Source organism: Littorina saxatilis, linkage group LG15 (genome assembly GCF_037325665.1).
Source record: "Littorina saxatilis isolate snail1 linkage group LG15, US_GU_Lsax_2.0, whole genome shotgun sequence".
In the NCBI taxonomy this organism is placed as follows: Eukaryota; Metazoa; Mollusca; class Gastropoda; order Littorinimorpha; family Littorinidae; genus Littorina; species Littorina saxatilis.
This window is the reverse complement of record NC_090259.1, coordinates 47206774-47223794: the sequence shown is the minus strand read 5'-3', so window position 1 is coordinate 47223794 and position 17021 is coordinate 47206774. Positions and strand designations below refer to the sequence as shown.

The 17021-nt window shown below is 43.5% G+C and overlaps 1 protein-coding gene across 2 annotated transcripts in view; it reads right to left on the bottom strand.

Moving 5' to 3' along the window:
• The window catches only part of LOC138949515 (rab GTPase-activating protein 1-like), a 67209-nt gene that overhangs the window by 20479 nt on the left and 29709 nt on the right, over positions 1 to 17021 (bottom strand). For both annotated transcript variants that reach the window (XM_070321342.1, XM_070321343.1), the window contains 9 exons: positions 15636 to 15883; positions 14982 to 15095; positions 13833 to 13907; positions 10267 to 10392; positions 8870 to 9013; positions 7824 to 7865; positions 6860 to 6988; positions 5874 to 5966; positions 3625 to 3735 (listed from right to left, as the gene is read on the bottom strand). In XM_070321342.1, coding sequence (XP_070177443.1) covers positions 3625 to 3735; positions 5874 to 5966; positions 6860 to 6988; positions 7824 to 7865; positions 8870 to 9013; positions 10267 to 10392; positions 13833 to 13907; positions 14982 to 15095; positions 15636 to 15883 — 1082 coding nt within the window. The remainder of the gene's footprint in view (positions 1 to 3624; positions 3736 to 5873; positions 5967 to 6859; positions 6989 to 7823; positions 7866 to 8869; positions 9014 to 10266; positions 10393 to 13832; positions 13908 to 14981; positions 15096 to 15635; positions 15884 to 17021) is intronic.

The following is a 17021-nucleotide window of genomic DNA, read 5'->3' as shown; positions in this document are numbered from 1 at the left end:
GTGTCCAGCTACCACTATCATTGACCAAAACAGGAAGAGTTATACTGTGTCCAGCTACCACTATCATTGACCAAAACGCTACAGCCACAAAGTCAACTTTTTATCCCACTAACATTAGAACATACACACTCTCTCAACACTACAAGTAATTCCATCACTACTGGATGGGAAGAATGACAGACAGACACATCACTACTGGATGGGAACAATGACAGACAGACACATCACTACTGGATGGGAACAATGACATACAGACACATCACTACTGGATGGGAAGAATGACAGACAGACATCACTACTGGATGGGAAGAATGACAGACAGACACATCACTACTGGATGGGAAGAATGACAGACAGACATCACTACTGGATGGGAACAATGACAGACAGACATCACTACTGGATGGGAAGAATGACAGACAGACACATCACTACTGGATGGGAAGAATGACAGACACATCACTACTGGATGGGAAGAATGACAGACACATCACTACTGGATGGGAAGAATGACAGACACATCACTACTGGATGGGAAGAATGACAGACACATCACTACTGGATGGGAAGAATGACAGACAGACACATCACTACTGGATGGGAACAATGACAGACAGACACATCACTACTGGATGGGAACAATGACAGACAGACACATCACTACTGGATGGGAACAATGACAGACAGACACATCACTACTGGATGGGAAGAATGACAGACAGACACATCACTACTGGATGGGAACAATGACAGACAGACACATCACTACTGGATGGGAAGAATGACAGACAGACACATCACTACTGGATGGGAACAATGACAGACAGACACATCACTACTGGATGGGAAGAATGACAGACAGACACATCACTACTGGATGGGAACAATGACAGACACATCACTACTGGATGGGAACAATGACAGACACATCACTACTGGATGGGAAGAATGACAGACAGACACATCACTACTGGATGGGAAGAATGACAGACAGACACATCACTACTGGATGGGAAGAATGACAGACAGACACATCTCTACTGGATGGGAACAATGACAGACAGACACATCACTACTGGATGGGAACAATGACAGACAGACACATCACTACTGGATGGGAACAATGACAGACAGACACATCACTACTGGATGGGAACAATGACAGACAGACACATCACTACTGGATGGGAAGAATGACAGACAGACACATCACTACTGGATGGGAAGAATGACAGACAGACACATCACTACTGGATGGGAACAATGACAGACAGACACATCACTACTGGATGGGAAGAATGACAGACAGACACATCACTACTGGATGGGAAGAATGACAGACAGACACATCACTACTGGATGGGAACAATGACAGACAGACACATCACTACTGGATGGGAACAATGACAGACAGACACATCACTACTGGATGGGAAGAATGACAGACACATCACTACTGGATGGGAAGAATGACAGACAGACACATCACTACTGGATGGGAACAATGACAGACAGACACATCACTACTGGATGGGAACAATGACAGACACATCACTACTGGATGGGAACAATGACAGACAGACACATCACTACTGGATGGGAACAATGACAGACAGACACATCACTACTGGATGGGAAGAATGACAGACAGACACATCACTACTGGATGGGAAGAATGACAGACACATCACTACTGGATGGGAAGAATGACAGACACATCACTACTGGATGGGAACAATGACAGACAGACATCACTACTGGATGGGAAGAATGACAGACAGACACATCACTACTGGATGGGAACAATGACAGACACATCACTACTGGATGGGAAGAATGACAGACAGACACATCACTACTGGATGGGAAGAATGACAGACAGACACATCACTACTGGATGGGAACAATGACAGACAGACACATCACTACTGGATGGGAAGAATGACAGACAGACACATCACTACTGGATGGGAAGAATGACAGACAGACACATCACTACTGGATGGGAACAATGACAGACAGACACATCACTACTGGATGGGAAGAATGACAGACAGACACATCACTACTGGATGGGAAGAATGACAGACAGACACATCACTACTGGATGGGAACAATGACAGACAGACACATCACTACTGGATGGGAACAATGACAGACAGACACATCACTACTGGATGGGAAGAATGACAGACAGACACATCACTACTGGATGGGAAGAATGACAGACAGACACATCACTACTGGATGGGAAGAATGACAGACAGACACATCACTACTGGATGGGAACAATGACAGACAGACACATCACTACTGGATGGGAACAATGACAGACAGACACATCACTACTGGATGGGAAGAATGACAGACAGACACATCACTACTGGATGGGAACAATGACAGACAGACATCACTACTGGATGGGAAGAATGACAGACAGACACATCACTACTGGATGGGAACAATGACAGACACATCACTACTGGATGGGAAGAATGACAGACAGACACATCACTACTGGATGGGAAGAATGACAGACAGACACATCACTACTGGATGGGAAGAATGACAGACACATCACTACTGGATGGGAAGAATGACAGACAGACACATCACTACTGGATGGGAACAATGACAGACAGACAGATCACTACTGGATGGGAACAATGACAGACAGACACATCACTACTGGATGGGAACAATGACAGACACATCACTACTGGATGGGAAGAATGACAGACAGACACATCACTACTGGATGGGAAGAATGACAGACAGACACATCACTACTGGATGGGAAGAATGACAGACAGACACATCACTACTGGATGGGAAGAATGACAGACAGACACATCACTACTGGATGGGAAGAATGACAGACAGACACATCACTACTGGATGGGAAGAATGACAGACAGACATCACTACTGGATGGGAAGAATGACAGACAGACACATCACTACTGGATGGGAAGAATGACAGACAGACATCACTACTGGATGGGAAGAATGACAGACAGACACATCACTACTGGATGGGAAGAATGACAGACAGACACATCACTACTGGATGGGAAGAATGACAGACAGACATCACTACTGGATGGGAAGAATGACAGACAGACACATCACTACTGGATGGGAAGAATGACAGACAGACATCACTACTGGATGGGAAGAATGACAGACAGACACATCACTACTGGATGGGAAGAATGACAGACAGACACATCACTACTGGATGGGAACAATGACAGACAGACACATCACTACTGGATGGGAACAATGACAGACAGACACATCACTAAGGACTGAATCACAGACGACTTCACAGCATGGGACCAGTTTACACTCCACCAGTTCAGACAGACAGTCGGACAGACACGACAGACAGATAGATAGGGACAGACAGACAGACAGACAGACAGACAGTCAGACAGACAGACAGACAGACAGACAGTCAGACAGACAGACAGACAGACAGACAGACAGACACGACAGACAGATAGATAGGGACAGACAGACAGACAGACAGACAGACAGACAGTCAGACAGACAGACAGACAGACAGACAGTCAGACAGACACACAGACACACAGACACACAACACTAAGGGCTGACTCACATTGTCGACCTCACTGCGTAGAACCAGCTTACACTCCACCAGTTCGTGGGCCAGGTCGTCGTTCTCCTGTTCCAGACGCATGTTGTTCTCCAGCAGACGCTTGTTCTCACGCTGAAACAACACACACACCATCAATAATGAAATGAATGAATAGTTAAGAATGACACTGGACAGAAAGAAGTCAGGTAGGCAGGCACATATCCATCATCAATATGCAAATGAACACATTAAACAATAAATGATTGAATAAATAAATACTTGAATAAACAAATAAATGAATAAATAAATAAATGAATAAACAAATAAATGAATTAACAAATAAATAAACAAATAAATGAATAAATAAATAAACCAATAAATGAATTAACAAATAAATAAACAAATAAATAAATAAACCAATAAATGAATTAACAAATAAATAAACCAATAAATGAATTAACAAATAAATAAACAAATAAATAAACCAATAAATGAATTAACAAATAAATAAACAAATAAATGAATAAATAAATAAACCAATAAATGAATTAACAAATAAATAAACAAATAAATGAATTAACAAACAAATAAACAAATAAATGAATTAACAAATAAATAAACAAATAAATGAATTAACAAATAAATAAACAAATAATTGAATTAACAAATAAATAAACAAATAAATGAATTAACAAATAAATAAACAAATAAATGAATAAATAAATAAACAAATAAATGAATTAACAAATAAATAAACAAATAAATGAATCAAATGATAAGGCAGACAGACAGACAGGCAGACAGACAGACAGGCAGACAGACAGGAAGACAGAAAGATGGATGGATAAATAATAAACTAACAGATGCATTAATAAACTAATAAATTAAAAGAAATTTAAATAAAAAATAACTTAAAATAAATGATGAATGAACGAGGATTTGAATGAAGACAAAAACAGAAAGAAGGAAGGAACAAAACGCCTGTATGTACAAACAGAAAATTAAAATAACTACTTTCTGCTGAGCAATTCTTTTGTTAAGACTGTTCTTCTTCCTAAAATTGTCCAAACAGTCCATACTCTGAACGAAACACGTATCACTGGTGTTATACAAGCAAACCAAAACAACAGCCGTCCATTTTCACACACACAACAACACTTGGCTCTGACAGTCAACTAAGCTGAACCCTCTCAAAACCAATATTTTTCAGTGACATTCTTATCTGTGTTTTATTAATTTTCTTTTCTGTAAACTGTGTCTATGGCCATATTTGTTATCTATGAGAGAGTTTATTACAGTGGTACCCCCAAGTTAAGACTCCCTCCTTTCCAAGACCCTGTTTTATCAGACTTTCTGTTTATAACCTCTGTCAAATTACCCCCCTTTTAGACTCTCCTTTTTAAGACCCGATTTTCTCAGGTCATCTCACCACTGTACAGTCATCTCACCACTGAAAAGCCGGTGTCACAAGCAAAGCCAAAACTTTCAAAAACATTTAAGGATTAGACTCTCATGACAGCTCAAGAGTGTCATATCTTATCTACAGGAAAATGGCAAACATGTAATTCTTATCATAACATTTCAAAAGATTGTATTCATAAGGAAGGAAGATAACAGGGGTTTCCTGTCAGCTGAGTCTGTGCAAGTCTCACCTTGTCAAAAATACAGTGGAACCCCCTTTAAGGCCTCAAAACCACGTCTTAAAGGGAGGGAGTCTTAAAATGGGGGTACATTTTCACAGGTTCTGAACAGAAAGTCTGAGAAAGCAGGGTCTTAACAAGGGGGAAGTTGTCAGGGGGTTTCACTGTGAAGGTCAACTTTTCATCAGTTTTGGAAAGACTTTGGCAACTAATTATCTCATTTTCAAGTCTATAATTCATCACATGGTTTTTGATTCTTGCTGATTCTGATCACACAAAGTCTGCTTCCATCCCTCGGCCTTCTATCAGAATGTTTCACTCAGTCTATGGGGACTGACAATGAAGAACACCTTCAACAGCTCAAAGTCACAGACAGACAGACAGACAGACAGACAGACAGACAGACAGACAGAGAGAGAGACAGTCAGGCAGGCAGACAGACACATACACTCTCAGGCAGACAGACAGACAGACAGACAGATTGACAGACAGACAGAGAGAGAGAGAGAGAGACACACACACACAAATACATATATGCAAACTCAGACACCTGCAAACACAGATATAGACGCACACACACACACACACATACATAAACACACACACACACGCACACACACATCTACTAACGTCATATCTCTCGAGAGGATCTTCCTGTTGTAGTTCGTGTTCCTTCATGGCCTGGTATTCCTTCTCGTACTTCTTCATCTTCTTGGCCGTCACCTGAAGAAACACACACACGACGTTACACATATATCACATTAGACACGGAGACAGGCAAAGTACAGTCAACACTCTCCAGCTTAAAATCAAAGAGTGTGTGTTTGCGTGCAAGGGAGTGTGTGAGAAAGAGTGGGAGAAAGAGAGAAGGAGGGGGGAGATAGAGAGAGAGAGAGAGGGAGAGAGAGAGGGAGAGAGAGAGAGAGGGAGAGGGAGAGAGAGGGAGAGGGAGAGGGAGAGGGAGGGAGAGAGAGAGAGAGAGAGAGAGAGAGAGAGAGAGAGAGAGAGAGAGAGAGAGAGAGAGAGAGAGAGAGAGAGAGAGAGAGAGAGAGAGAAGACTCAGACAGTCGCTCAAACTTGACAGTTCATTGTGATGGAAAGGTTGGGGAATAGGGAAACGATTTTAAAATCAAAGAAATGTTTTACAATGTAAAGATCATTTCCCGACATGAGGATGTCTGCATTGCGTTGTCACTCTGTTCTGTGTAATTACACTGTTCATTGAAAGATGAGAATAAAGTCCCCAAACAGATCCATAGACACAGAATATGTGAACCGTTTAGCAAGACTGTTAATTGCAGACATCAGAATAGAAACGGGTCAAAGATGAAGAAACAAGGTTTGCCAAATCCACATAAGACCAAATTTTGAAGATTTTATCGCTTTTTCTTAACCCTGATGTAAAAGAAGAAGGGAAATTGACTTACACACAAGGTGTGTTGCTTACAGCTTCAAAATGAATTTAATGTGCTGATTTTCCATATCTAACATGAAGACCTAGAGAGGTCCAAAAGGAGGAAGTTTTCATGACTGTCAACTGATGTAGACATTGGTCACGTCCCTTAGTTGAGACGCACTGTTGGGAGGTGACGGGTGAACGTTCACAACTATCTCACCTTCAGAGACACGGCCGTCTGCATCAACTCCATGGCCGCCTCCTCCGTACGAAATCTCTTGGGCAGCTGGACGCGGAAATACTTCAGCACGCCCTCAAAGTCATGTGACAGGAGATCTTTGCGTGACAGCTGTAACAAAACACAGTGAAATACTTCAGCACGCCCTCAAAGTCATGTGACAGGAGATCTTTGCGTGACAGCTGTAACAAAACACAGTGAAATACTTCAGCACGCCCTCAAAGTCATGTGACAGGAGATCTTTGCGTGACAGCTGTAACAAAACACAGTGAAATACTTCAGCACGCCCTCAAAGTCATGTGACAGGAGATCTTTGCGTGACAGCTGTAACAAAACACAGTGAAATACTTCAGCACGCCCTCAAAGTCATGTGACAGGAGATCTTTGCGTGACAGCTGTAACAAAACACAGTTAAATACTTCAGTACGCCCTCAAAGTCATCTGACAGGAGATCTTTGCGTGACAGCTGTAACAAACACAGTGAAATATTTCAGCATCCCTTCAATTCAAAGTCATGCATCAGACCTTTACATGACAGCTTAAACAAGAGAATAACACCAGCGCTGTCACAGGCAAATTATCTACTTTGAAAAACACACAATGAGAAAAATAATTTTGCAAGTTTAGACTTGTTTAAAATGTCATTAATAAGGCGTAGGTATCAGAACTAAGGGGGCCTCACAAGAGGGCTAACACAAAATTCGGCATTCCATAAGTACACTGATGCACACACACCAACCCAGACACACATGCACCCCCCTCCCCCCACAAACACACACAGCCACGTTACATCAACAACCCTCCTTTTCTTTTTCACTCTGCTGCCTTCACTTTTACTCACAGTAAAGATTTCGGAAAGAGCAAAAGAATTGAGTCTTCACAATTTTCCATCCTAAAAATGTCACACTTTGGGTCAAAAGAAAAAAAATTCTCCAGTCAAACTTACCTTCAGGAGAGACAGAGCCACGCTGAATATCACAAGGTTGCCCTGGAAACAGTAGGAGTTCAAACATTAATTCATTATTTCAATAAAACTTTAAATGAAACAGACCTAATGTGTACACATTTTACACTGCACTCAAAATCATGCATCTTTAAAAAAAAAGATAAAAAGAAGAAAGTATGTTTAATCATAGATAAAAACGAAATATTCACAAGTATGTTGACCTAGTGGTCTTTGCAGCGCACCGACAAACAAATAGTAATGATACAACGAAAGAAACTTATGGCTGAGTAGGCGTTGATAAATTAATTATCAGGCAAAACATTTTGTGAGTCAAATGGCTTTCGACTCTTTCCATCTTGATGTAGAGACCGACTGATTCTTCACTTTGGAACATTAGTAGTGGTCTTTCGACTCTTTCCATCTTGATGTAGAGACCGACTGATTCTTCACTTTGGAACATTAGTAGTGGTCTTTCGACTCTTTCCATCTTGATGTAGAGACCGACTGATTCTTCACTTTGGAACATTAGTAGTGGTCTTTCGACTCTTTCCATCTTGATGTAGAGACCGACTGATTCTTCACTTTGGAACATTAGTAGTGGTCTTTCGACTCTTTCCATCTTGATGTAGAGACCGACTGATTCTTCACTTTGGAACATTAGTAGTGGTCTTTCTCTTTTGGATTCATGCATCTTTTCTTTAGTTTAAAAAAAAAAAAAAAATTCTCATTTGAAAATGTGGATGGGGTGAACGGCTGTTTTCAAGGCTTCATTTCTGCCTCCTTAGCTGCAGGCAGGCTGAGCTATGTTTAGCATCCTTTCCACCACCGCCCTACACAGCAGTGCTGGCTTACTCAGAGCCATACACTGATAAGTACCACCTTCCGGTGAAGCGCGGAAGCATTTGGGTATAGCAAGCAAGCGAGCTTGACCGTGTGCTGGCTGCAGCTGTTGGTAGCTTCCGCCTTGACTTTTTTTAACTCGCACTAAAATGCAGGCCAGGAACAGCCGTAGGTGGAGGAGGGGGGTTTAAAAAAAAGTGTCTGACCTCACTGAGGTAGAGGTCGAGGATGTGGAAGACGACATGCAGAGGGAACTTGGCGGTGAAGAGCGTCAGGAACCACTGCGACGCAAACATGTGGATCTCTAACCCCATGTCCACAAAGTGGCCGTGTAGATCGCTCATCTGGTCCTGTCACACCAAATACACCACATTATCACAATGACAGATGCAAAGAAAGAAAGAGCACAACAGTCTCAGATGTCTACAACCAAAATGCACTCAAAATGTGACATCTTGATGTAAAAGTATGGATGATCTGCAACAAACCAGCAGCCCCGTATCCCAGGGCAAATCAAGCTCTGTCCACAGTTTTGTACACATGCAAAGTGTCTGAAAGAGATAATGTGCTATCCATTTTTTTTAACTGTGCAGGTTTGCTTTCAAAGCAAGGTACTCTTTCCTTTCAAATACTTCACAGCCGCAAATCTAGTCCAACAAACACTGCGACTTCTAGCCCAATAAGGTCACAAAAACAACGTGAAGAAATAACACAACCTCAGACAGTGATTTATACAGTGAGCCTGTAAACATTTATTGAAATACTAGAAATTCTGGTTCAAGGCACAATCCTTCTTGTGAAAGGATTTGGCTCACCATCTGAGACTGAGGCAGGATTTAACATTGGTTGAGGCCATCCCTCCACTAAAACTCATACCAAACATCCGCATCCAGACTGAGGCAGGATTTAACACAGGTTGAGGCCATCCCTCCACTAAAACTCATACCAAACATCACCATCCATCCAGACTGCTTTCTCAGCACAATGTTTTTTTGTTTTGTTTTTACGAATGAATTTCTGAAAGAGCCATCAGCAGCTGTGAAAAAGAAATGAGTTCATCAGAACATTTGACGGGGGCAAATGGCGGGGTGGTAAGACGTCGGTCTCCTAATCGGGAGGTCGTGAGTTCGAATCCCGGTCGCTGCCGCCTGGTGGGTTAAGAGTGGAGATTTTTCCGATCTTCCAGGTCAACTTATGTGCAGACCTGCTAAGTGACTTAACCCCCTTCGTGTGTACACGCAAGCACAAGACCAAGTGCGCACGGAAAAGATCCTGTAATCCATGTCCGAGTTCGGTGGGTTATAGAAACACGAAAATACCCAGCATGTCTCCCCCGAAATCGGCGTATGCTGCCTGAATGGCGGGGTAAAAACGGTCATACACGTAAAAATCCACTCGTGCTAAAAACATGAGTGAACGTAGGAGTCTAAGCCCATGAACAAAGAAGAAGATCAGAATATTTGTAACACTGCACAGCAAACAGTGGGGACGTTGAAGTGTGGTATGTGTCTGAGTAGAGGGCTGGTCTTCTCATGTTACAGGCAGTGAGCACAATGTTTCCACAGGAAGGCCTGTGCCTTTAACAACAAGTGTGGCATGTTACCTGTATGAGTCTCTCCAGCTGGTAGAACTTGAGGTGGAGCTCCTCGAAGCCTTGCTTGAACAGGTCGCGCATCCCGTACTCGTAGAGAATCTTGGTAAGCACACAGAACGCTTGCTCCTCGGGCATCTGGAGATAATAATAATAATACTTTAATAGTACATTTTATTACCAATTCAGTGCCCCATATGGCTTTTTGACCAATCAGGACGGATTCTAGGTGACCCTCTAAATGTTATAACGTTCGGGCAGGGACCCTTTTTACATTTAGTCAAGTTTTGACTAAATGTTTTAACATAGAGGGGGGAATCGAGACGAGGGTCGTGGTGTATGTGTGTGTGTGTGTGTGTGTGTGTGTGTGTGTGTGTGTGTGTGTGTCTGTCTGTCTGTCTGTGTGTGTGTGTAGAGCGATTCAGACTAAACTACTGGGCCGATCTTTATGAAATTTGACATGAGAGTTCCTGGGTATGATATCCCCGGACGTTTTTTTCATTTTTTCGATAAATACCTTTGATGACGTCATATCCAGCTTTTTGTAAAAGTTGAGGCAGCACTGTCACACCCTCATTTTTCCATTAAATTGATTGAAATTTTGGCAAAGCAATCTTCGATGAAGGCCGGGGTTTGGTATTGCATTTCAGCTTGGTGGCTTAAAAACTAATGAGTGAGTTTGGTCATTAAAAATCGGAAACTTGTAATTAAAATTATTTTTTATTAAACGATCCAAAAACAATTTCATCTTATTCTTTGTCATTTTCTGATTCCAAAAACATATAAATATGTTATATTTGGATTAAAAACAAGCTCTGAAAATTAAAAATATAAAAATTATGATCAAAATTAAATTTCCGAAATCGTTTTAAAAACTATTTCATCTTATTCCTTGTCGGTTCCTGATTCCAAAAACATACAGATATAATATGTTTGGATTAAAAACACGCTCAGAAAGTTAAAACGAAGAGAGGTACAGTAAAGCGTGCTATGAACCACAGCGCAATCGCTACCGCGCCAAACAGGCTCGTCACTTTCACTGCCTTTTGCACTGATGGCGGACTACGTTCAGTTTCATTCTGTGAGTTCCACAGCTTGACTAAATGTAGTAATTTCGCCTTACGCGACTTGTTGTTTATCAAGCTAAAAATTAACAAGACAAAGTAAAAATTTAAATCAGCAATATCAGTATGATTTATTCTAAAAAATGACACTTCAAATGCTGTCAGATAATACTCTCTTTATCTAAAAAATACCGAAAAGCGAGTTTTGTCGGTGGGTGCTTTACGGAACAGCGAGGCACCGCCCATCCTGGAGTGTGCAATGCCGACTCGCTCACTTGAAATCTAAATTATCAAAGTTCGGAATAATCAAGTGAAATTGGGTCACTCGCTTTACGTCAAATGTATCTTTACGTCATTTCCCATCTACCGTCTGGAGTCGGTTCTAAATCTGTCGCTCTCTATTCAACAAGAAAAAGAGAAGCAACCGAAACTCATGTTCAACATGGTTTGTTGTGTGTCAAACGCATTTGACCTGTGAATATTCATCACGTAAGGTGTGTTACTCTGATTGGCTGACCCAGGTCACGAGAATTCTTTGACTGACAGGTAGGAGCGCTCCAGTTCCAATTGCGGCTGTTCTGTCTAATTCGCGGGGTTGCTTCGAAATTTCTTTTGGTCGAATTAAACGGTAATAAAACCGTTATTTCTAATTTGCTGACTGTTTGCTGACTGACTTTGTGAATTATTGTATTTTAATTACCAAAATGACCATTGGAAAATTTAGATATGGGAAAAAGTTAGATTTGGGTGTATTATTGGAAACTGAGCTGAACATTAGAAATAAATTTATGTTATGAAAAAAAAAAAAAAAAAAAAAAAAAAAAAAAATGTCTCACAAATGATATCAGCATTCGCCTAAAAGGCTCATGCTTGATATCTTTTTTCTCGACATGTCTGTTATCATTTGCTAACAGTCAGCATATTAGAAATAACTCATACAGCAGTCCCTCTCATGAACGGACACCCTTGGGCCATAACAAAACTGTCCGTACATTGCAGGTGTCCGGTCACGGGAGGGGTGACCACACCACCCCCTCCCCCAAACACTGACACAGAGACACACAAACAACAGGATTGAGTCTATGCTCATCGCTTCTTGTGGCTACTAAACAAAAACAATAAACTCCTAATACTTCTTTAAACGTTCTGTAAAAATGATTTGTATGAAAAGTGTTGAAAAGAAGAGATAAAATAAATCCTCAAGGCAGTGAACACACTCACCATGCACTGACATACGAAAGCAGCCACACAAACACAGCACAGAGGAGGTGTGCAGATGCTTTGCAAGAATAAGCTTGAAAACCAGTTTCAATAAATAGCAGCAGATAGAGCTGCATGTCATAATCATGTAATTTATTTTCTTCTTGTCTGGCTTTATTGACTGCATGCCGGTCATGTGGCATGGCAGTGACTTTTCACTCTTCAGTCGGAAATACACTGTACATAACACAGCTCCCACTCTCCCTCACTAATGCCTACCCCAAACCGTGACAACTGATGCTTGGAAATTGTGTGGAAGAGTACACCTCTCTATTTCTCTCCAATGCTCTTCCTGCTGACATGCAGTGACACCGGACACCCCACAGAGTTTAGCCAGCTACCCCTCCACCCCCCACCCCCCCTCCCTCTCTCTCACTCCCTCCAGCCATGTACTGTTTGGGGCTGTGGCCAGAGAGGCCAGCTGCACTGTTCACTCAGAGCAAAACCCGTTGACTGTGTCGTAACTTTTGACAAAGCAAGACAACTGAAGGCACACAGATTAGGCAACCGACTCACTGGTCAAGGCTGAGGAGAAACAAGAGTATCTTGTCAATGAAAGAGGTTACATGATGCTGAGAAGTGTGGCCGGTTTTTCACTCCCTTTCGCTCAGGACCTTCATCGTCTGTGGTTTCTGTTGTTTACGTCCAACAGACAAGAATAAAGAGCACAGTGCAGTTTCATGTTGGCATCTTCGCATGTACTCCACTCCTGACCAAAACTATCCCCCTTCCTGATGGGTACACGTGCACTCAAGTTATCAGTGACTGTCATCACGCCATTGCGGCTGTGATCTTTGTACCAAGAACCGGACTGCTCTGTTATCGATTTTGTTGTGTTGAAAATTTGACGATGGTCTGTCCGTACATTGGAGGTATGACCTGCTGTTGGGACCGAAAATGAGTGTCCGCGTCCACGTTTTGCAGGTGTCCGTTTAAGGGGGGGCAAATATAGAAGGAAAACACTCCGTGCCGAGCAAATGTGTCCGTACATGTCAGGTGTCCGCTCACGCCGGGGGCCGTACATTGCAGGGACTGCTGTAATATAGATACAGTATAAAGATAATTATACTCGTACGGGATCTTGGTGAGCACACAGAACACTTGCTCCTCCGGCATCAGATCAAAGAATCAAAATGGACATGTACCTTGTTCTCCCGAAAACAGAGTATGGCTGCCTAAATAGCGGGGGAAAAATACCGCCCACCCGCCCGCACACACACACACAAACCCAGAGAAACCAAAATGACGACTCACATGCAGCAGAAGGGCGGCGGCCAGGAAAGACAAGCCCTGCACGTAGCCGATGTCCTCGTCGTACACAGAGTAGGCCTGAAACAGTCCGTCACAGTGACGTCAGCAAACCTCACATCCACTGCCTACAACACTCATATTGTGCATAGCCTTTGTAAATGTACCTCTGTTTTAAGACTCCCTCCCTTTCAGACTCCCTCCCTTTCAGACTCCCTCCCTTTCGGACTCCCTCCCTTTCAGACTCCCTCCCTTTTAGACTCCCTCCCTTTCAGACTCCCTCCCTTTCAGACTCCCTCCCTTTCAAACTCCCTCCCTTTCAAACTCCCTCCCTTTAAGACTCCCTTTAAGACTCCCTCCCTTTAAGACTCCCTCCCTTTCAGACTCCCTCCCTTTCAGGCTCCCTCCCTTTCAGGCTCCCTCCCTTTCAGACTCCCTCCCTTTCAAACTCCCTCTCTTTCAAACTCCCTCCCTTTAAGACTCCCTTTAAGACTCCCTCCCTTTCAGGCTCCCTCCCTTTCAGGCTCCCTCCCTTTCAGGCTCCCTCCCTTTCAGGCTCCCTCCCTTTCAGACTCACTCCCTTTCAGACTCCCTCCCTTTCAGACTCCCTCCCTTTCAGACTCCCTCCCTTTCAGGCTCCCTCCCTTTCAGGCTCCCTCCCTTTCAGGCTCCCTCCCTTTCAGGCTCCCTCCCTTTCAGGCTCCCTCCCTTTCAGACTCCCTCCCTTTCAGACTCCCTCCCTTTCAGACTCCCTCCCTTTAAGACTCCCTCCCTTTCAGACTCCCTCCCTTTCAGACTACTAAGTGGGACTCCCCTTTAAAGATTTCTCAATTTCAGACTTCCTTTCTTGTAAGACCTGGCTTTTTCAGACCTTCTCGTCATAGTCTCTGAAAGTTTACCTCCAATTTAACATCTCCTGCCTTTTAGGACCTGACTTTCTGACAATTTTGCTGTGATCTTGGGATCTCTTGGGTGGGTGTTTTTTTTCTGACTCCCAGAACAATGTGCACAAGGCTGACTGCTGGAAATGAATGTCTTGCAGAAAGCTGACTGCTGGAAGTCAATGTCTTGCAGAAAGCTGACTGCTTGAAATGAATGTCTTGCAGAAAGCTGACTGCTGGAAGTCAATGTCTTGCAGAAAGCCACGAAGCGTACCTTACTGATCCTGTAGAGCGAGTCCTGGCCCAGCCCCCCGCTCTCCTTGAAGAAGTCGTGTGCAGGGAACGTGCGGTTGACGTCTCTCTGTATCACAGCCTCTGAGGGCGAGTCCTGGTGGTACAGGAAAAAAAAGATAAATGTAATCAAACAGAAACAGCCAAGTTGGCCACCACTTAGCAAAGGCATTACTATTTGTTCATGCATGCGCATATTTGCGAACTCTTCCCCCAACCACCCTCCCTCCACTTCTATCACACAAGCAGCACCGCCCTGATATGGCCCTTCGTGGTCGGCTGGGCGTTAAGCAAACAAACAAACAAACAAACAAACACAAGCAGCGTCTACCACACAACATTTGACCTGCCAATCTACTTACACTCTGCAATTCTTAGTAAATGTTTGTATTATTACTGTTAATGACGTTTCAGTTAGCACTGTGATTCATGCACCACCGCTGTTATTCTTATTATTGGTAAACAGTATGTGATAGGACTCCAAGAGTTGCTTATTGTCATATGCCGCAACCAACAGTAGCAACCAACAGTAGCAACCCTCTTACTTCCATCACTCCATACACATAGACACATAATATACCCCCCCCCCCCCCCCCCACACACACACACACACACACACACACACACACACACACACCTTAGTAATCAGAATGCGGTAAGCCTCAAGGAGTTGCTGGTTATCCTGGGCGCCGGCCAGCAGTTGCCACACCTCCCCCCTCAGCGCCTCGGGGATGCCTTTCCGCACCAGCCCCGTCACCTGCTTGGGGCGCAGGGCCAGGTTGCCATGCCAACGGGTCAGGACCTCTGCCCAGGCCTCCAGCAGGTTGCAGTCCTTCACCTCCTTGCTCACGTTGCCCGACCCGCTCAGCAGAGGCTCGTCCGTGTCTGTGGGAATGAAGGTAACAAAAGGTATGCAGAGATGACCAAATCGTCCGCCTAATTGCCAGGGGCGAGTAAAAAATCCGCTGGGCTAGTAGAAACTGTCTGGCAACTCGCCCAGCCGGCCAGTAAAAATTCTGATCCAATGCAACACTTTGGGTTGTCATATCGAGTTGCCATATACACACTGCAGATGCACCAACTGCAGTATTTCTGGTTTCAAAGCCAGTGCCGCTACCAACTGAGCTATTTTCCCACTCATTTAGAATTCAAGTAGGACTATTAGTAGGGCTACCAAAGTGTTCACGTTAAGAAAAACTGTGAGATCGATGTTTTTGCACAGCAAGGCTGCTATCCACTGGCACTGCAGACCTACTCGGCAAATGTTTGACAGTGACTGTCACAATCAATCATGCTAATGTAGAGTTTACCTTTTATCATCAGCAGGTCTACAAAGTCTCAAACTTTGAAAAGATGAAACAGAAATTGTTTTGTAAAGCATAGAGCATACTAGTATAATGTTGACCCGGTTAACTCAGAGCAGACTTGTCTGATTTGCTGCCAGGAAATATTTGGATACCAAGCATTACCTGTGTTTATCTGAGTTGACAACTTGCAGTGTACATGTATACATGAATACACCGCACACCAACACACACACCAACACACACACGCACACACACACGCACACACACACACACACACACACACACACACCACACACACCACACACCACACACACACCACACACACGCACACACACACACACACACACACACACACACACACACCACACACACACACACACCACACACACACACACCACACACACACACACACACACACACACCACACACACCACACACACGCACACACACACACACACACACACACACACACACACCACACACACCACACACCACACACACACACACACCACACACACACACACCACACACACACACACACACACACACACACACCACACACACACACACACCACACACACACACACCACACACACACACACACACACACACACACACACACACACACACACACACACACACACGCACACACACACACATTGTTTGTTTGTTGTTATCTTCCTCTTCTGTTGTTGTTTATTGAACAGTTTGTTGCC